This window comes from Podarcis erhardii (genome assembly GCF_964252035.2).
Source record: "Podarcis erhardii genome assembly, chromosome: 6".
Classification (NCBI taxonomy): Eukaryota; Metazoa; Chordata; class Lepidosauria; order Squamata; family Lacertidae; genus Podarcis; species Podarcis erhardii.
The window spans coordinates 83,113,767-83,135,813 of NC_138510.1; the positions used below are offsets into that span (position 1 = coordinate 83,113,767).

At 43.1% G+C, this 22,047-nt stretch overlaps 1 protein-coding gene and 1 long non-coding RNA gene across 3 annotated transcripts in view; one reads left to right on the forward strand and one right to left on the reverse strand.

Annotated features, from left to right (window-relative positions):
• Nucleotides 1-513: 513 nt before the first annotated feature.
• The window catches only part of CRB1 (crumbs cell polarity complex component 1), a 138,925-nt gene continuing 117,391 nt past the window's right edge, over nt 514-22,047 (reverse strand). The window contains exons 11-12 of the mRNA XM_081866237.1: nt 21,034-21,160; nt 514-1,463 (exon numbers count right to left, since the gene is read on the reverse strand). Of these exons, the coding sequence (XP_081722363.1) occupies nt 1,248-1,463; nt 21,034-21,160 (343 nt within the window). The 3' untranslated portion in view covers nt 514-1,247. The remainder of the gene's footprint in view (nt 1,464-21,033; nt 21,161-22,047) is intronic.
• LOC309344041 lies at nt 6,534-19,598 on the forward strand. Of its 2 annotated transcripts, none has more exons than XR_014157571.1 (3): nt 6,534-7,097; nt 14,267-14,490; nt 17,124-19,598. It is a non-coding gene; the product is annotated as an uncharacterized lncRNA (long non-coding RNA). The 2 variants fall into 2 exon arrangements; XR_014157572.1 differs by having other exon boundaries at nt 14,267-14,416.

Sequence of the window (22,047 nt, forward strand, 5' to 3'; positions counted from 1 at the left end):
AGGGTGGAAACAACACACAATGTGGTTGGTGTAGAAAGAGAAAAGGAACATGCATAGGAGTTACCATGAAGGGAAACCATGTGACATGAACAATTTCCGTTCAAAGGTATACCTACCAAGTTAAGTCCATCTGGAGGGTCCATTCAGGGGTGGGTAACCTGTGGCCCTTCTGATGTTGGGAGTTTAAGCTCAATATCAGCCCCACCCAGCATGATCAATAGTCCAAAATTATGGGTGGTTCAGCAAGCTGTAGGTTCACCAATTGATGTAAATTAAGGAACTACATTTTTTAAAAAATCACCAGTTTATTCTCCATGAAAGGAACCATAACTTCCTCTAGATCTGTAACAGGTGCAGAGAATATTTGTCCTCCAGATGTTGCTCCCATCACTCCTGGTTACTGGCCATGTTCACATGGGGCTGATGGGAGTTGTAGTTCAGCAACATCTAGATCCCCAAACATGATCTAGAACAACCTGGTGGAAAAACAGGTGCAATGAACACACCAAGCAGTGATCATTTGAAATGTTTATTTTGCTGCATGAAGAGCTTTCCCCCGGAGTATTAATTTAGTCCCTGATTAAAGAATTAAGATAGCTGTGCTGCTGAGAAAGACCTCCGCTCCTAAAACTTCTTGAGATGCACAGTGATGATTGAATGGCAGACAGATTATCTGGGGTTACATGATTGTTCTGCTTTGTCTTTTGCAGTGATGGTGAATGCTAGATGCAGATGTACAGGGAATGAAACAAAATATGTGGCTTCAGTTGTATCTGAAATGCAGGCACTTAGCAAGTATCCTAGAGTCATTGCAGTCTTTATAGCCTACAGGCGATTCGACTAAAGCTAAAATTTCCAGTGCAATAAATAAGAATTTCCAGAAAGTGGGAAATGGCACCCATTAACAACAATCATTAATGCTTTCTGGAGCTGAGATCTGTGGCCCCATAGTATTTCCAGGTATGTGTGTCTGAGTGCTCAGCTCCCTTTTCAACTGCAGTCCCTCACATCTCATGAAGGCTTCCATGAACATCAGAAGAATCAGAGGCTATTGGTGAAAGGGGCAAGCGGAAATGCCCCCAGGTACACCTGGGATAATGTGCATGGTGCTTTGGATACTGACCAAGGTGTTGAGTTAAATGGCAGAGGTCATCATGGTCTAGAGCGGGTTCCTTTCCCTGGTATCCAGAACAACCCATTGTAGCCAGAGGCCTCCATATACGTAAGAGGTACAGCAAGCGTTCAAGCTAGATCAACCTTTCCATTGGGGGAGGTTGTACCATGTTCCACATTTCGACTCGGGACCCCTCTTTCTCCTGGCGGCTGGGGCTGTAGGTTCCTTGGGTAGCCCGTTTGTTGGAAGTTATAACGGAAGCTGTGGCCGCAAGAAGGAAGATCAGTAACAAGGCCAGTGTCACTGAGCCAATGGCGGTGAAAATATTGGAGGCCAGGTCAGTTGTTAGCTGGAAGGGTGGAAACAACACACAATGTGGTTGGTGTGGAAAGAGAAAAGGAACATGCATAGGAGTTACCATGAAGGGAAATCATGTGACGGGAACAATTTCTGTTTAAAGATAAACCTACCAACGAAAGTCCATCTGGTTAGTCTGTATTTGTAAGTGATGGGGGTATGCAGTTCTGTATTTGCCGAGGAATGAATTCGCTGTGCAAAAAAACCCTGTCGACTGTTTTGCATACTGAAAGTAATAGTTTTGCTGCTATATTTTCTGAATTGCTAAAATCGCATATTAAGAAAGATGGCAAGTTTCTGGGCTATAGCCAACATGGCAGCTCCACTGGTGCAAGGGACTTCCATGTGCACAACCGAACTTCCTCTCCTTTCCCACACCAGAGACTTCCCACAGGGAGTGCAACCAGTTCGGTCACACTGGGTGTGGCGCCTTGGGGGTGCAGCAACTACAGTGGTACCTCGGTTTTCGAGCATCTCTGAAGCTGAATGTTTTGGTTTTCAAACACTGAAAACTCAGAAGTAATTGCTTCTGTTTTTGAACACTCCTCGGAAGTTGAACGGCTTACGCCACATGTTTTTCAGTTTTTTCAATTGAACTTGCACCTCAGTTTTCAAACGTTTTGGAAGTCGAATGGTTTTCCGGAATAGATTATGTTCGAGAACCAAGGTACCACTGTAATATGTGGAATGGAAGGTGAGAGGCAGTGGGAGACACAGAAATTTGAGACCCCAAGGTCTGGCACTGCCCACCAGTGGCGTAGCATGGCAAGTAATTTGCGCCCCCTAACCCGTGGATTTTCGCCCCCTAACCCTAACCCCCAGATGTTGCGCCCGGTGCGGCCAGCCCCCCCTGCACCCCCCACGCTACGCCACTGCTGCCCACTTCCCCATAATCAGCTCTGGACAGTTGGGGGTCCTCCAGTGAAGATTAGCGTGGGGCAGGGAGAGGAGAGTAAACAGACGTCCAATTGTTCCAGTGAGATTACTCACATGGAACATTTGATACAAACTCGTTTATTTAGATTATTTCTACCCCGCTTTTCAAACTATTCCCCCCCCCCCCAAACTAGCTTACTTTATCAAAACAGTTTACATGTGCCAAGGCAATCTGCATGTTGAAATTTGTTATATATGATTAATAATGCAAATGACTTCAAATATCTCTCCCAACCAGACTCCCACATTTCCCTGTAGTCTTCAGTGATGCCCCCTATCTGCAGCTACTTTAGTGGCAAAAAAAAAAAAAAAAAAAGTCTGCCAGTTGCTTCCTCCACATAAGCACAGTCATTCTGATCTCCCTCCTGTTTTGTTTTGTTTTTAAGGGGAAAAACATGTCGGATGGATGGCTCTGTTATGTTCTTTGATGCACAGGTTTTATAAATGCAAGGACGTTTTCATGAAATCATTGCCCATAAAGCCAGTATAATCAAACATTCTTCCAATCAGCTGTTGGAAGAAGCTAGAATTTTGAGAGAGGAGGAAACTGTTTTAATGTGATCTCTCTGTTTCTAGTCCAATTTGCATTGGAAACCTCTGAAACAGCAGGAAGTACTATAGGAAAAACATGGTCATTGTGGACAACATCACCCTGGGAGGATTTTGATTGTCCAGGCAGCTTTTGCTTTGGGTTTTGTTGATATGTATCCCTAGTGACAATTGAACTGTCAGAGATGGAACATGTGCTTGGGGCAGAACTTTCAAATCCAAAATGTTTTTTAAAAAACGAGAGAACTTGAGAGGTCAAAAGTCTCAAAAGCACTTCCTGGAGACGAGGGAACCTGATTTGGCTACCTGCATGGAGGAATCTTTCTGACGTTGATTCCTACCGATAATGCTTTGAGTAAAAGCTCATCACTGTTTGGGGTTACTCTCTATATAGAAATGGCCTGTAGAGTAGCATTTACTTTGCAATGTAAGGAAGTGACAGCATGCCAGGAGAAACATTAAGAGATCCTTGAAGTGGGTGAGGGGAGGTTAAGTAAATCCATGTAGCATTCAAGAAATGTAAACTTGGCTCAGGGCTCATGATCAGCCTCCTTCTGCCCTCATGATTGCCCTCTGTCTGAGGAAATAAAATCAATTATGATTATATTTAGAAAACGTGTTAATTATTATCTACAACACTCATGCCTCTTTTAGGCAACTAAAATCTACTTGCACTAAAATCTACTTGCACCTATTTATCTACTTGCACTTTGACGTGCTTTTGAACTGCTAGGTTGGCAGGAGCAGGGACCAAGCAACGGGAGCGCACCCCGTCGTGGGGATTCGAACCGCCGACCTTCTGATCGGCAAGCCCTAGGCTCTGTGGTTTAACCCACATTGCCACCCGCGTCCCCTATTGTATAGTGGTACCTCAGGTTAAGTACTTAATTTGTTCCAGAGGTCCGTACTTAACCTGAAACTGTTCTTAACCTGAAGCACCACTTTAGCTAAGGGGGCCTCCTACTGCTGCCACTCCGCCAGAGCACGATTTCTGTTCTCATCCTGAAGCAAAGTTCTTAACCCTAGGTAATATTTCTGGGTTAGCAGAGTAACTTAGCTGCATGACACGACACACAACTTTCAGCAGGCTTACAATCTGCTACTTTCATTTTAAAGTAAATTACGCACAGCTTGATGGAGTAATCCTTTGCAACAGTTCAGTTCTCTCATCCAATTTCACAGCTATTCCCGTTGCCACCTTCCCTTTCTCATTGCACTAGATAGCAGCATAAACCCCTGGTTATTGACTTCCATACCAATCGGCTGGTTCCCACGGCAAGGTCCTGGTCTTCTGGGCAGGTAGCTGTGGACTGACTTTAGAATTGCCAGCAGGCTCGCCAGTCGAGTCCCATCAGGATCAAGTATATATTGCTTGGCCAGCTGATAGCTGGGTGATTAATTAACATAAAAGAGCTTGGCTTATTGGAGAGAAGTGCTTTATTATGTTTTGTTTTTGTTTTTGAAATGATGATGGCGGAAGAGGTTTTGGCTGATCCTAAACATTAGGGTCTCCTAGCCACCGTATTTCAATGCCTAGGAACATAGAGATGAGCATTGGCTGGTCTCTGAACTTTACAATGAAGCCCTGAACCATATCTTAGGACACAAAATAGACTGGCTAATCAGAGAGGGAAGTTGGTGTTGTAAAATGGTCTCTGGAAGGGTGGACGAAAATGCCATACCTTCATCAAGTAATGGCAATATAAACTTTAAAGCCCTTTGTCACCCAGGGCCAGGCTATTTTGGCCACCTTTAATTATATGAGCCTGCCTAAGTTTTATATCATCAGAGGAGGTCCTGCTTCCATTGGCAGAGAGCGGAGAGAGGGTTTTCTCAGTGGTGGTACTGTGACTACAGAAATCTCTAAGGAGATTTAACAAAATCCCTCTCCTGTTTATAGACTAGGGGTCTAAATTTGTGATCCTCCGGGTGTTGTTTGACTTGAGTGGCTGGGACAACCCAGTCATATGAGCGGGGTACAATTATTATAAGTCCCATCAGCCCCAGCAACTGGCCAATAGTCAAGCATGATGAGAGTTGTAGTCCCAACAACCTCTGGAGGGATATAGGTTCCCCATCCCTATTTATAAAGATTGTTTTTCCCCCCTACATGTTTACAAAGCTCCTGTGCTTTTGAGATGATTTGGGCTCTCTTTATTTTTACAATTCAAGGTGCTTTTGGGAATGGCTATTTTTAAAAAGTGGAAAGTAAGTAACTTAAATGAAATACATATCAGATGGGATTTTCTAGGCCCACAAAGTGATTATGTGAAACTACTTCAGACTTAGTCAGACTTTTTTGTCCAGTACTGTCTGATTTAGTTGGGAAACGTTTTCTAAGATTTGGGGGCAAAGCTCTTTAACTGGAGAGACTGTTTTTTGACCACAGAACTATATGCCAGCTATGCTGTTAGAATCATAGAATTGTAGAGTTGGAAGGGACCCCAAGGGTCATCTAGTCCAACCCCCTGCAATGCAGGGATCTCAACACACTGTCTCCCATCCAAGTTGAAACCATAGTGGGCCCTGCTTAGCTTTCCAAACGTGGTAGCAGTTTTATTGCTACACCACTTGTATTGTTAAAGCTTAAATGGGCTTCAAGCTGGTCATTATCTGGGTAGGAAAGATGGGAGGTTGTTCTGAAAGCTTCTCAGAGGGAAGAGTGGGATGATTTAAGGGGCAATAAATAAATAGTTCACCTTGTAGCTCTACCTTTTGCATATCATGCCACAAGCAGCCAGATGGCAAATTTCTCACTTGGATTGACATCGGCCACAAACTCCAATTATGTGAGTAATTGTTCACCTACAGGAGCCTGGTGTTCACAACAGGGCATGTGATAACTGTTGGAATAGCCGGTCTTTAGAGACTACGGCTATGCTGAGGCACCAGATGGTTAGCAATATGGGCTCAAGCCAAACACTCCTCAGATTACAAGAGGCCCTCGGAGGTCTTCAGATGTAGGCCTTTATGCCAATTACCACTTTATAGAATGAAAATACAGAACTCAAGGCCTTGCTTGTCAGCCTGGCATGGCACCTTTTCCACTTTTATTGAGACACTTCTGTCACTCACTCTATGAGTGTTAAATAGGGTTTCCACCAAATTTCACATGAAGTTACCGTATTTTTCGCTCTATAGGACGCACTGGATCATAGGAGGGGGAGAACAGGAAAAAAAATTCTCCCCCTCTCTGCTCAGTGCCCCTTCAGCAAAGCAGCAGGAGAAACGGAGCCCCTTCCATTTCTCCTCCCGCTTCGCTGAAGGGGCGCTGCGCAGAGATGGAAAACTGCAGTGCCTCTCCAGCGAAGCGAAGCCTGGAGAGCAAGAGTGATCGGTGTGCACTGACCCCTCTCACTCTCCAGGCTTCAGGCGGCCATCCGCAAGCCTTCGGAGCACAGCGGGAACTCCTGCTGCACTCCAAAGGCTTGCGGATAGCTGCCTGAAGCCCCCAGAGCGCTTCGGAGGCTTCGCGTTGCTATCACTGAAGCCAAGGAGCCTGCATTTGCTCCATAGGACGCACACACATTCCCCCTTAATTTTTGGAGGGGGAAAAGTGCATCCTATAACTATGAGCTGAATTTGAAGGTTCTCCTGTAAGAAAAACATCTAGGCTTATGAGGGAAGGCAAAATAACTTTGCTTTAAGTTCTGCGTAAATTCATCCCCAACGATTTTGTGAAAAGAAGAGATTTGTCTCTCAAAGATTTTGCCGAAAGAGAAATTTGGAGATTTCCTCCTCAGTGAAAATATATTAAATATTTTAAAGGAAGCCAGTAGATCAGGGATGGGGAACATGTGACTTCTATTCTCTTTCAATTCCAGCCACCATAGACAGTGGTCAGAGATGATGGGGATTGGTAGTCCATCAACAGCTAAGGGGCTGCAGGATCCCCACCACTGTGTTAGACAAACAGAATTCGTTGACACTAAGGTTTTGATCTAGACAGCTACTCTGGTGGTGATACTGAAAGGAACTATTGTGGAAAAACAATTTAAAAGGCAAGGAAATGTTTTTATTTCAAGGTACGTGGTGATTTTTAATGGCACCCTGGTATTTCAGAAGATTAGCCGAATAATGACAATGTTGTGTGACAGCATGCCAGAAAGTTCTGAAGCTACCTCCCTCGGCAACTAAGCTGGTAAGTGCAAAAATTTCTAAAATTTATACATTTTTAAAATATTGTGTGAAGTCTTGCTACAGCCCAGTTTGCATATACATGTCTCAGTTTAATACATCAAGAGTTATTATGTTTTGCACCTGTATGTTCCACCCAAAGGTTGTCCCTTCCCTCCTTCCTTCTCAGTGTACTGACAATTCAACATTTTCTGGGTTATGGAATCAAAGGATTGGAAAGGGCCTTGAGGGTCATTTAGTCCCATGCCCTGCAATGCAGGAGCTCAACTATATCATCCATGACAGATGGCCATCCAACCTTTGCTTTAAAACCTCAAATGAAGCCCGCCAGATCCCGAGGGAGCCCGTTCCACTGTAAAACAACTCTTACCATCAGAAGGTTCTCCCTGATGTTTAGTCAGAATCTGCTTTAATTCATTGTTAATTAATCCATTGTTTCCCATTTCAGCTAAACTTTGAAACGATGGTTGCTTGGATTGGCATAAAACAGAATCTCCAACCACAGTTCATTTTGGTTTAAGATCCTGGCTTGGTCTGATCTTGGGAACCACAGTTTCCCTGTTCAGACACTGAAATAATAATTAACTTGGGAAGTGTTGAAGCATTGCAAAAGAAGAGAGAAGGAGCAGCACAAGGATTCTGCATGAGATGCATGTCTGAATTGGGCCTGTGTCAGAAGCGCAGGATGGCTGGATGATGAGATTAACCAGATGCAAGCACTAGCATTCAGTGATTTTGCATATGCTTCCCACATTGCTTTCCTAACGCCTTACAATATGCATAGAAAAGTGTTGCGATGTCCCCCATCCCTGCCCATCTCCCTGGACAACTAATGTATACCATACACATAACTTCCCAGCCGTTCCAAATTCCTTGGATCTTGCACAGTCAGATATGCTTAGCAATATAAGAAATAACTCCGAGAACTGCCCTCTCCAGTCAGTCCTAGGATTCTGCAAAACAATCCTGGCAGGTTAGCAAATATTTAGCATGAATCACTGGTTAGCAAAATAGCTCTTTGGGTGGTTCATGCTGTCAGACAGCAAGATAGCAAGCCAACAACTCTTCTGTCTGGGTGCAACACTTAAATTGCAGCCATCTTCTGCTTCCAGCTCTAAATATTGACTGTCAGAAGCCAGGGCCCTACCGGCCTCACATATTACACAGAGCTGCTATGTTTTTGCTCACTGATAAGTAGACGATTGTGACCTGTGTGAACAAGTCTGTCTGTGTATTATCCCCGTGAGTAGTTTCTTGGAAGAAAGTTAATCGAGGCTCAGGGAATTGCAGAGCAAGCACAACTGATTTGGGTTTGAAAGAAACATGGAAATCATTTTTCAAAGAATTGAAATACAGTGGTACCTCAGGTTACAGACACTTCAGGTTACAGATGCTTCAGTTTACAGACTCCGCTAACCCAGAAATAGTACCTCGGGTTAAGAACTTTGCTTCAGGATGAGAACAGAAATTGTGCGGCGGCGGCGGCAGCAGGAGGCCCCATTAGCTAAAGTGGTACCTCAGGTTAAGAACAGTTTCATGTTAAGAACGGACCTCCAGAACGAATTAAGTTCTTAACCCGAGATACCACTGTATTTGCTTTTCTTTTTGATGAGATAGTTATCCATGGCTGGATCATTTATCTTGCATCTCAGATCTAAGCCTCGAGATGGTGATTGTCCAATTGTGGCAATAGTGTCTGATTAGCACCCTGTATATTTCTTTTTACAGACTTCTGTCAATTAAAGTGAACTTAGTAAATTGGTCAGTTTCCTGCTGAGACTGTTTTTCAATAAGTTAGATATCTAACTGTGTTTCAGCATTTAACTGTGTTTGAAGGGACTGTGTTCCAACTGCGGATGGGGGAGGGAATTCAATTCAGTTCACATGTAAAAATCCAAAGCTATCTGGTTCACACTTTTCTAAACGCAGCCATCCTTGGAAATGCACACTTTTCTAAATTTTACAATTCAGTTCCCCACCAAGTAATGTGTACAAAATTGCATATACTAGGCTAAGATGCAAAATGCCCTACACTGTGCATATGAAAATGTGCATATTAGGGGAAGTTATATATAGACAGGGACGCAGGTGGCACTATAGCCTAAACCACTGAGCCTTGGGCTTGCCGATCGAAAGGTTGGTGGTTCGAACCCCCGCGACGGGGTGAGCTCCCGTTGCTTGGTCCCAGCTTCTGCCAACCTAGCAGTTCAAAAACATTAAAGTGCAAGTAGATAAATAGGTACCACTCTGGTGGGAAGGTAAACGGTGTTTCCATGCACTGCTCTGGTTTCTCCAGAAGCGCCTTAGTCATGCTGGCCACATGACCTGGAAAAACTGTCTGTGGACAAACGTCAGCTCCCTCGGCCAGTAAAGCGAGATGAGCGTCACAACCCCAGAGTTGTTTGCAACTGGACCTAACTGTAAGGGATCCTTTACCCTTACCTTTTAGATATAGACATCTGTGCATTAAGAGAAATTTGCATTAAATGCTGATAAATGTGCATGGGGACTTTTTTAAAAATAAAAATAATTACGAACCGATCTTCGCCTGTGCATGACCTGCATCTCCTCCATATCTACTCTAAAGAGTTGGGGAAACGCCTAGAACAGATTTAAGGGGCACACGGGATTTCAGATTCTTTTACTTTCTCACTTTCCTAGTCTTAAGTTCAGTTTTCCTTATGAAAAGCCCTCATGAAAATTTATCAGTGTTTTAGTAAGTAATTTTACCTAAGACAATTTAATTTTCTATGTTATTTTCACTCAAATGCATTTTATGTACACTGCCCCGTAATATGCACATTTTTCTGTACATTATTTGGTTGGGGAAATCCAGTTACAAAATTTGGAGATGTGCACATTTCAAAAGATTGCTGTGTTTTTAGGGGAAGTGTGAACCAAATGCCCTGTCTGCATATTATATATATATATATTGTTAAAGCATACTTGATTTCTCCCTTTAAAAGGCAAGATAGTCACCTTTACTGAAAACAACAGCAGTTATTTGGATTTTTGCTAGTTGAAACTACTTCCATTTCAAGATGGAATTCACCACTTTAACCTGCGTGGACCTGATCAATCCTCGCACGTCAAGGGGTATAATGAAGATGGGTATTTGAATTGCCATTGAAATCTCTTCCTCAGTCATTGCCTCCCTCTAATATATGGTAAAGGTAAAGGTACCCCTGCCCGTACGGGCCAGTCTTGACAGACTCTAGGGTAGTGCGCCCATCTCACTCAAGAGGTCAGGGGCCAGCGCTGTCCGGAGACACTTCCAGGTCACGTGGCCAGCGTGACGAAGCTGCATCTGGCGAGCCAGCGCAGCACACGGAACGCCGTTTACCTTCCCACTGGTAAGCGGTCCCTATTTATCTACTTGCACCCGGGGGTGCTTTCAAACTGCTAGGTTGGCAGGCGCTGGGACCGAGCAACGGGAGCGCACCCCGCCGCGGGGATTCGAACCGCCGACCTTTCCATCGGCAAGCCCTAGGCACTGAGGCTTTTACCCACAGCGCCACCCGCGTCCTGCCTCCCTCTAATAGATGATGCTTATAAGTTTAAGTGCATTTCAAGTTGCGCTGGACATCAGGCTCTGACCAGAGTGTGAACATTTGGGGCAGATCTAGAGATCCTTAACCTGAAATCAGGTTCGCAGATTTTTAAAATGTGGCCTTATAGTAGCAGACTGTGCCATATACCCCCCCCCCTTCCCTGTGTAGCTTGTACTCCCAAGTGAATCATCCTTTCTAATGTAAATAAAGCTTAGAAGATTCCCACTAGCTTCTCTTGGTGCCTGAGCTTCATGCTCCTATGGGAATGTTGCATGAAGACAGAAGGGGAGAAAACGAAACCGGAGAGACTTGATTTCAGCTAAAATATTCCAAGACATTGAAGTGATCTATTCCCATCCATCTCATTATCTGTAATTGCCCCCAAACCAATGAAGCCCTGTTTCTTTCTTAACTAGCAGTATGTGCTAACCCCCCCCCACCGCCTGCTCTATCAACAGAAACAGAGGAGTTGCCACATCCATTTTGGCCCCTTTCTGAAATCCCCTTGTGGGTTTTACTTCTTACAAGGTGGAAGTTTGACTAGGCACAAATCCCAAAGGGAGGGATGCTAGCCCTTCAGGTAACGTGGGAAACCAAATGAAGAGCCACACACTTCAGCCCACACTGTGCCTGACTCTGGGTGTGTTCCCATGCAGTTTCTCTTCTGGTTTTGCAAGATTTAAAAGAGGGTAAGGTAGGACATGCCTGTTTTCATCAGGGAAATATTGAAGAGTATGGAGTTATGTGTACCCTGAGCCAAGGAGATAAGTAACTATACAGTGGTGCCTCAGGTTAAGTACTTAATTCGTTCCCGAGGTCCGTTCTTAACCTGAAACTGTTCTTAACCTGAAGCACCACTTTGGCTAATGGGGCCTCCTGCTGCTGCCACGCCGCCGGAGCCCAATTTCTGTTCTCATCCTGAAGCAAAGTTCTTAACCTGAAGCACTATTTCTGGGTTAGCGGAGTCTGTAACCTGAAGCGTATATAACCTGAGATACCACTGTATATCCTTGAGAAGACATCTGAAGACAGCCCTGTATAGTTTTATTATTTTATATATAGATAGATAGATAGATAGATAGATAGATAGATAGATAGATATAGATATAGATATATAGGAAACTGCCCAGAGTGGCTGGGACAACCCAGTCAGATGGGTGGGCTATAAATAACATTATTATTATTATTATTATTATTATTATTATTATTATTATTATTGACAATCCCTATTTTCACTGGAGAAATGTTGGAGGGTATGTAGTCCTCCTCACAGAACCATAGTTCCCAGGATTCCCTTGGATATGGGGAGGGATTAAGAGGTTTGTAGTGTAGATTAGTGTTGGTTCCAGTTTTTCTTTGGACAGGGGTCATAACAATGTCCTTGGATAGGTAAAAAAGGTAAAGGACCCCTGGATGGTTAAGTCCAGTCAAAGGCAACTATGGGGTTGTGGCGCTTTCAGGCCAAGGGAGCTAGCGTTTGTCCACAGACAGCTTTCCAGGTCATGTGGCCAGCATGACTAAACCACTTCTGGCGTAACAGGACACTGTGGTGGAAGCCAGAGCTCACGGAAACACAGTTTACCTTCCCACCACTGTGGTGCCTATTTATCTACTTGCACTGGCGTGCTTTCAAACTGCTAGGTTGGCAGGAGCTGGGACAGAACAACGAGCTCACTCGGTCACGGGGATTCGAACCACCGACCTTCTGGTTGGCAAGCCCACTCTTTAGACCACAGTGCCACCCATGTCCCTTGGATAAGATGCCCTGAGTGGGCCCTTCTCCTCATGATTCTCACCAGGCCTGTTATTCAAGACAGATAGTGTTGCACGATCCTTTCTTTCCATGGCCAGGAAACCTAGCAATAAGCAGCCACTGAATGAACAGTCAGCATTCATGCCAACAAATTATTCAACAAGTTCTTGAACAAATTTGTTTAACCCTCCCTAAAATGCCTCTGCGAGCAAAATAAATTGGAATGCCTAGATTAAGAACAAAGCCCAACGTATTCTAAATTAGGTGTACAGTTTAAATTAATTAAAAGGACTGGAAGAGTCTTGCAGTTCTTGTTTTAAAACGGGTACCTTGGAGCTGAATAAATCATTGGAAATGCATGGAAAGAAGCACAGAATAGGTGCTTATATAGGCAGATGTTAGGACCATCCTTATTTTCGAGGGAAAGTCCCGACCAATTTTATTTATTTACTTTTTTATTATTATTTAACAAAATTTATAAACTGCTTGATTATAAGAAAACCTCGATGTGGTTTATAAAACAAGAAAACTGTGGGCCAGCCCCCTTCTTTTCTGTATAATGTCCTTGTCTGTGGGAAAACACCAGCTCCCTCGGCCTGAAGCGAGATGAGCGTCACACCCCATTGTCAAGTTTCACTGGACTTAACCGTCCAGGGGTCCTTTACCTTATATGTAAGACCAAGAGCCAAGAACTTGCTTTCTTGTCACTCCTAAAATTTAACTGTTATTCATGTAGAATGCAGATTCTCTTTAAAGTGAAAAACAAACTGGTAGGCTATGGAGCTTCCTGTTATATATGGAAGGACAGAGGAAACCTATTCCATTATAAGTAGTTATCATTTTTGAATGATTAAGCTAGACATAGGCTTTGCATGGGTTGCGGGTGGCGCTGTGGGTTAAACCACAGAGCCTAGGACTTGCTGATCAGAAGGTCGGCGGTTCGAATCCACGTGACGGGGTGAGTTCCCGTTGCTCGGTCCCTGCTCCTGCCAACTTAGCAGTTCGAAAGCACGTCAAAGTGCAAGTAGATAAATAGGTACTGCTCCAGCGGGAAGGTAAACGGTGTTTCTGTGCGCTGCTCTGGTTCGCCAGAAGCGGCTTAGTCATGCTGGCCACATGACCCAGAAGCTGTATGCTGGACCTAATGGTCAGGGGTCCCTTTATCTTTACCTAAGGTTTTGCGTGTCTCTTTTGAATTGTTACAATATTTATGATACGAAGTAACAAAACCCTGGGTCTGCATCGTACTCCGCCAAATCTGGAGACTGTCGGGGTTTAAATGCACACAAAATACATTGAATAATAATAACTAATTAATAATAATTATATTAATCACAAAAAATGCTCTTATCATGCACTGCTTTTTCACCCCATCTACAAGTTCTGGTGGACCTTGTTGAATCTTGCTCCCCCTTTAACTATTGAAATTTGAAGTGGTGCCTCTGGTCTAGAGGGAGTTTTGCTCTTTGCCGGTTTCTGAATGGAGATGGCACGGAGTAAGGGCAGAATTACAAAAGAAAGATGCACATGGCCAATGGAGGGAGAGGATGAGCCCAGGAAAGGGAACGTAGTTATTCAGTCCTTGACACCTTTTTAAGTCAGTATGATAATTACTCAGGAATAACTGCATAAGGATGACTATGCAAATGGGGAATAAATTATTCATGAGGCGGCGGGCATTTATTATTGTAATTTAAGTGTCATTAGGACATGTTCACATAACTAACACTTGCGGTTAATGAATATATTAAGTAATCTCTGAAAGGCAAATTCGGTGAGACTCCCAAACTCCTTCACTTAGTTGCGCTGAATTTGATATTGCTGCTGTCTGCCACGCTCATTCATGTTTTCTGCTGTTGTTGCTGTTAGGTGTGTAACGTTGTGAGGAACAGTTGAGAGAGTTGGGCATGTCTAGCCTGGGAAAAAGGCAACTGAGAGGAGATACAATAGCCACCTTCAAGTATCTCAAGGGCTGTCACATGGAAGATGGAGCAAGCTGGTTTTTTCCTGCTCTGAAGGGTAGGAGCCAAACCAATGGATTCAAGTTACAAGAAAGGAGATTCCGGCTAAATACCAGGAATAACTTTCTGACGGTAAGAGCTGTTTGACAGTGGAATAGATGCCCCTGTGAGGTGGTTGAACTTCCCTCCTCTGAAGGTTTTTAAAGCAGAGGTTGGATGGCCATCTGTCATGGATGCTTTAGATGGTCCCTTCCAACTCTACGATTCTATAATTCTAACTTGCCCCCAAGGCTAAAATAATATTATCCAGCGGACTTTGCAAAAGTAGTGTGTGCGCTAGCTACCAAGAGAGTAAGGAAGAAGAGGATCCATAACATTTTAAGTCTGTGCCATATAGACCATTCCTGTGTGCCACACTTTTCAAGCAGGCTTGTTGGAGCAGGTGCATGATGGGAATGGGAACTTGTGGAACATCACCTCTTCCAGTAGCGTGGGGTGTGATACTCTTCTACGTGGTCTAGTGGGTGCTTGCAGAGTCACGCTTACCTCCAGTCTAAATTTATTGGGCGTGTTGTCACCTCTCCGGTTTGGAGAGATCCTGTTCCATTGGATTCTACCACCCTGAACACGTTGCTGTCACCCGAACCTCAAGGATGGTAACTGGAGAGACTGGCGTTTGATATGTGAAAGGGAAATACGGGGGTCATTCATAGCCGCATGAATGTTGCTTGGGGGAAATTGGTCGTCTACAGTGAGCCTTGGCCTGAGGATGCCAGCTGCTGGTTGCAGATTTATATGAGTGCTACCCCATTCATTCTAATGGAGGAAGCAGATATATGGATGCATTCTTCTACATGAGTGGATTTTCTATTCCTCCACTATAACTACTGTTTAGGGAAGTTTTTGATGTTTGATGTTTTATTGTGTCTTTAATATTCTGTTTGGAACTGCCCAGAGTGGCTGGGCAAACCTGGCCAGATGGGTGGGGTATAAATAATAAGTTGCAATGATGATGATGACAACGACTGGGGGAAGCAGCATGCACAAGAAATCCATGTGAACATCTAAGCACAAGTCCCTAAGTAAAACCCTAGTCCAGCCTAGTAGGGTGTGTTGAATTTTTGAACTTTCAAATTCCCAAAATGAAGATTGCAAAAAAAAAGATATAACATGACATGGGAGTTCAAAATATACTTTGGTAAAATTAATATAATATAGTTTTGCTTGGTAAGTAGAATGTGTGTAAAATTGCACAGCAATCATTTAAACTGATTGCCAAGTACCTGCAGTTATAGTTTATATTAATATTTTTACTATTACCCAAATTGGTGGCCATCACTATCTTTTGTGGGACCAGGTTAGTTGAGAGACCGCCTTATCCCTTATACGCGTAGTAAATCTCTGTGTTACAGATAGGTAGCCGTGTTGGTCTGCCATAGTCAAAACAAAACAAATTCCTTCCAGTAGCACCTTAAAGACCAACTAAGTCAGTTCTTGGTATGAGCTTTCGTGTGCATGCACACGAAAGCTCATACCAAGAACTGACTTAGTTGGTCTTTAAGGTGCTACTGGAAGGAATTTGTTTTGTTTTAAATCTCTGTGGTCTGTGGAAGAGTTTCTCATGCAAGTTCCAAAGATCTCAGACGTCTGCTCTGCAGTAACTTGGAGCAGGGTTTTTGTGTGTGGCTGCCCCTGTTCTGTGGAACAGCATTCCTCTCATGGTACGACAGGTGCCCATCACCTGCACTTTCTGTAAACAATTGAAGACGTTTTTGTTTCAAAAGCTTTCCCAGATAGATAAATGGGTCTGGATGTCTACTTCAGAAATTTTGTTTCAAATGCATTTGTTATTATTATTTTTAATTATCTTGAGTGCACATTGCCTTGAGATGGTTGTTTTGAAGGTGATTAGTCAATCAATCATAATTATAATAACTATGTTCTCTGTGAATAATTATTTCCTTCCCTTTTTTATCTGCCTGCATCTCCCACAATTGAGCGTTGTTTGATTAAACTGGTTCTCATATCATGAGAGACGGAGAAGCTTTTCTCTGTACATGCCATGTATCACACAGGAAACGGTGAACCTGGCATATGAACCCCTTCCTATAATTTTGAAGGAAAATGTCACCAGACCACCTTAAATTCTTAAATGGCAATGCTTCAGCAGCCAGCCATTTTTTAGGAAATGTGTGGAGTGTTTATTCCTTTATTGTAAATGGAGCCTTAAACTGCAAGCCTTTACAAGTCTACTCAGAAGTAAGTCCCACTGTATTTAATGGCGCTTACTCCCAGGTAACTGGGTAAACGCTGTGCAGCCTTACACTACAACCCAAAGCATTTTTACTCAGAACTAAGTCCCACTGAGTTCAATAGGATTTACTCAGGTATGTTCCCGATCAGTCTCACAGTTTCTTCTTCTTCTTAGTATTACAGTGGTGCCTCGGGTTACATACGCTTCAGGTTACACACTCCGCTAACCCAGAAATAGTACCTCAAGTTAAGAACTTTGCTTCAGGATGAGAACAGAAATCGCGCAGCGGTGGCGCGAGGCCCCATTAGCTAAAGTGGTGCTTCAGGTTAAGAACAGTTTCAGGTTAAGAACGGGCCTCCAGAACGAATTAAGTACGTAACCAGAAGTACCACTGTATTTATTATTGTTGTTGTTGTTAGCCGGTCTGAGTCCAGCTTCGGCTGGGGAGGGCAGGATATAAATAAAATATTATTATTATATTATTAATTATATCTCATCTTTTCCCTGGCAGAGACTCAAGGCAGCCTACAGCTAAAATTCCATTCCATTTATCTGTTGAAGGCGTCGTACACGATCCCTTTCCTCGCACATTATTTCTTTACAACAACCTTGTGAGGTAGGTTGGGCGGAAAGGTTGCAATTTGCTCAAGGTGACCAATGTATAATTTTGTGCAGGCCATCAAATGCCAGAGAAACCTCTTGATGTTGAATAGAATGTCCCTATTTTCACTGGAAAAATGTTGGAGGGCATGCATAACACATTGCAGTAATCTAACCTAGAGGTTACTAGAGCATAACTGACAGTAGTTTGGCTATCCCTGTCCAGACAGGGGCACAGTTGGGCCACCAACCAAAATTTACAGAAGGCACTCCAGGCCACTGTGGCCATCTGAGTCTCGAGCAACTGCAAAGGATTCAGAGGTATGGGAGAACTAAATTATTTACTCACTTGGGCAAAGTATACAACCTCAACCCTTATAATATTGTTGCTGACTCAGGACAGTAATTGAGTCAGGTACATATTGTTCTGATGCACTCTTCTTTTACCTTTTTGGTGGGCGACTGGGGGGAGGGAAATGAGGAAGAAAGAGAAATTAAAATTTAAGCAGATAAAAATCCCAAGTGGTTTCTCTTTTTCTGATGACATTTGGTGAAATCAAAATAGCAGGCACCAAATGTATTCTGGAAATGAAGGCTTTCCGTCCTCAGGGAGGGCGGATGATAGTCTCCTTGCTTGGAAGACACAGGTCTCGGGAGATGTTTAGGCAATCGCACACCTCAGGGGTTGGGCGGAAGGCGGCGTTGGGGGGACTGAACTTCGGCTTTCTGGGTAGCAGATTCCCGACGCACATGAAGCAAATGAGAACGCAGGCAACAGCACAAACAAAAAGGGAGATGTAACATGACAAAGGCAGAAGGTTTATTGTTATGTACAAAGACAGGGAAGCTAAGTGCATGCAGATGCCCACACAGACACACAATGTAGCTGAAAAATACACATTCACAAAGAGAAGGACAAACAAGCATGTGTGAAGACAGAAGATGCTCTTGATGACGAGGTGGTTAAAGAAAGCGACAGTCTGCAGGGTTGCATTGAAAACACCAGTATTAACAGCATGTATACAGTTCTATAAGACTAGAATACTGCTTTTCAGTATTGTGTTAGTGATCACATAAGACACATCATATGTATACAGTTTCCCTCCGATATCAGGCTCCTAGCTCTGCACAAATATTCAGAGAGTTATTTATACGCTCCGTGGCTATCTTATATGGTTTTTGTGCTTGATCTATTTTTCATCTCGTGAAATAGCAGCACGGTATGCAAGGGAAATGCCCCCGAGAGTTCAAAGTTTCCAAATTCCATGTTTCCTTACACCAACCTAAAATGCACCTTGCTTTTGTAGATCCCTTTGTGGTGCTTAGCTCTCATTCTAGTTTCTATTCTTTCCCTTATGTGCCTATAAAGAAATCTTATCTATGGCAATCAGCTCTGAGCTCTTTTGTAATGGAGTTAAAAAATAGTATGCTTTTAGCTATGACAAACCCTAAGGCAACCTTCTCCAACCGTGTGGGATGCCCTTCCCGCACAAATCCCAATGGGTTTCCGGCACCAATGAAAAATGTATCTGTTCACCCAGGAACTTTGGTTACACTGGATAGTTTCCGACCTTCCCCTGCTGGTCTTATTTATTGCTGTATGTAATGTGGCATTATTTAATTTGTGACAGTTCTATTTTTTTTTAGGAAAAAGAGGTGCCAGAACTCGCCATGAATGCTTTGCAAATTTTCTCTTAAATGCCAGTGGTGTCTACCTGAGAGGTGCCGGAACTGAGTTCCTGTTGCAAAAAAAGGCCCTGGTTTTACACGGATTGTGTATTTTATGCAGATTTATTTAATAAATCTGTAACCCGACGCTTCCTCCCAAAGAAGTCCAGCACAGCAAACAACAAGTGATAAAACTACAAAAAAGCATCTTTTGAAACTATTCCAATAAAGATGCAGGCTGGGAAAAATCTCAACTTAGAAGGCTTATGGGAAATATCTAATGTCTAATATTCAAAGGGAGTGCATTTCAAAGGGCAGGTGCCACAACACTAAAGATCCGATTTCTACATTATGTGGAAACGACTTCTTGATAGGATGGGGTCTTCAGGAGACTTGCACTGGCATAGCACAGTGATTGATTGGCTGGAAATATAAGGGGTGAAGAGTCTTTAAGGAACGAGGCAAACCCCCTTGGGAGGGCTGTGTAGTCTGAAAAGTGGTATACAAATAAATAAAAACGAAATCCTGGTGCCCTGGACTGCAACTCACATCAGTCTCTGCCAGCAAAGGGAGATGTATTCCAAAATATCTGGATTATACCTGTTTGGGGAGGCCTGCCCTGAGGCAGCCCAGTAATTACCGTATTTTTTGCTCTATAAGACTCACTTTTTCCCTCCTAAAAAGTAAGGGAAAATATGTGTGCGTCTTATGGGGAGAATACAGGCTGCACAGCTATCCCAGAAGCCAGGACAAGCAAGAAGGGTCGCTGCTTTCACTGCGCAGCGATCCCTCTTGTTGTTCTGGCTTCTGGGATTCAGAATATTTTTTATCTTGTTTTCCTCCTCCAAAAACTAGGTGCGTCTTGTGGTCTGGTGCGTCTTATAGAGCGAAAAATACTGTAGTTTATATTATCAGTGGTGGCTGAGAGAACGTGTTTTACTCAATTGCAGGATACACAACTTTTTCCATTCGTAAGAACTTCAGGGCATTGGTGGTACATTTGTTCTTTGGTACCAAAGCCAAATTGTGATTTGGGTGGGAAGAGGAAGGGGGGATTTATCATTAAAAAAATTAATTTAACTAATAAACAAGTTAGTTTACCTCCTGTTTTTGCTCCTGCACTAGCAGACATTATTATTCTTGATTAAATTTATATACTGCCCTTCATCTGAAGATCACAAGGTGGTTTTTAAAGTTTCATAGGATTATTAAATTGATTGGTTGCATTGTACCAAAAAGGACTTAAGCAAAGTAAATAATAATAATAAAACCACAAACATCATTAAAACAGATTTAACTGTATAATGTATAAGAAAGCTATAATAATAATTTATTATTTATATGCTACCAATCTGACCTCTTCAACGTTTGGTCTTTGGATGTTACTGGACTACAACTTCCATTATTCCTTTACCATAGACTAAGCTGGCTGGGGATGAGGGGAATTGTAGTCCAACAACATCCAGCGAGCCAAGGTGGAAGAACTCTGGCCTCCAAATTTCTTCTCAACTCTTAATGTTCTATGACTCTATTATGAGGCTAGCTTATTTACATTGTTTTAACACGATAATTTATGGATTGATCTTTTAAACATTTTCTGTATTTACTGATACTGTGATTACAACCATACCTAACAGGTTTTGAATAGTTATGTTGTCAGCCACAGTTTTGTGGGAAAGCGCTATACAAATGGGAAGTATTTCAATTCCCAACTGCTAAGCAATTCCAGAGCAAAAAAAAGATGCAGCTATTCTTTTGAAATATCAAAAACTTGCTTTAGGGATGTTTTGCTTTCATCTCACATTAAAAGCTGAACTGCACCAAGAATCTACTTCACAGCCTCTCTCCATCGGAATCAGGGCACCAAATAATGCACATTTTAAATATGCTCAAAATGTTAGAGAAACAGAATCAGCGTGTGATTATGGCTACCCTCGCTGTTCTGATTCCCAGCCTAGCTGTACTTGTTTGGCCAATCTTCCATTGTGCTCTGACGGCTTTAAAAATGACGCCCCCAATCTGACTGCTTAGTAGTCATCCTGTTCCCCCCACTCCACTGCTGGGTCGTCATCCATGCGCAGAATGAGGTAGGAGAGAAGTTGAAAGAGGTTCTGCCACAACAAGAGAGAGACAAAGAAGGAGAGGTCGCTTACGTCTATCTCGCAGCGATCGCCGGCATAGTTCAAGTCACAGATGCAATTGAATTTGTTGAGCAGGTTCTGGCAGAGGCCCCCATTGAGGCATGGGTCAGAGGTGCACTCGTTGATGTCCACTTCACATCTGCAAGATTTTTTTTAAAAAAGGTAAATACATGGGCCAACTACTCACTAATGTGAATGGAAAAGGTGAGACGGTGGTATAAATTAACTTTATTGTTTATACCCCGCCCATCTGGCTGGGTTGCCCCTCCAACACATATGAAAACATTAAAAATGTCCCGCTTTCACTGCACAGCGATCCTTCTTGTTGTTCTGGCTTCTGAGATTCAGAATATTTTTTTTCTTGTTTTCCTCCTCCAAAAACTAGGTGCGTCTTGTGGTCTTATAGAGCGAAAAATACGGTACTTATTTTGAAGGGGGGAAAGTGTTGAGGGCTGCATGTTCCCACACACTGGGTTCTGACTACTTAATCTGTATTTGTGTCTACCCAGATGGAATTGGAATATTGCAAATAATATCTCCCAAACAAGGGGGCGGGGGGCATTTGCAAGACTTTACGAAGTGGTCTCTTTGCCCAGCCCAGGGCTTTGGTGAAGACCCCTATGCACAAAGGGCTTCTTGTCAACTTCACCGGAAAGGATCATTGCATGGTGCCAAAGTAAATAGGAATAGGAATGGAAGCCATTCTATGCAGGAGTGCCACATGTGCATTGCCTCCAAGCTCATGGGTCTCTGCCCATGAGTCAGTGCTGAGCAGCAGAGGCACCGTTTCAGTGTTCCTGGGACTTTACCACATCAGTTGTACACAGTGCTTTTCTTCTTCTTCTGGGGACACTCAAGGGTATGCATTACCGGCACCTTTTTTTCAAAGAAGAAAAGCACTGGTGGTACAGGATGTTTCATGCAAATAATAACAATCAAAATCCCACCCCGCACACAGAAAAACAGCATTTTAGAGTCTAGACTACAACCCTTTGACACCCTGTTTTTAGACATGCTTTTCCAGTT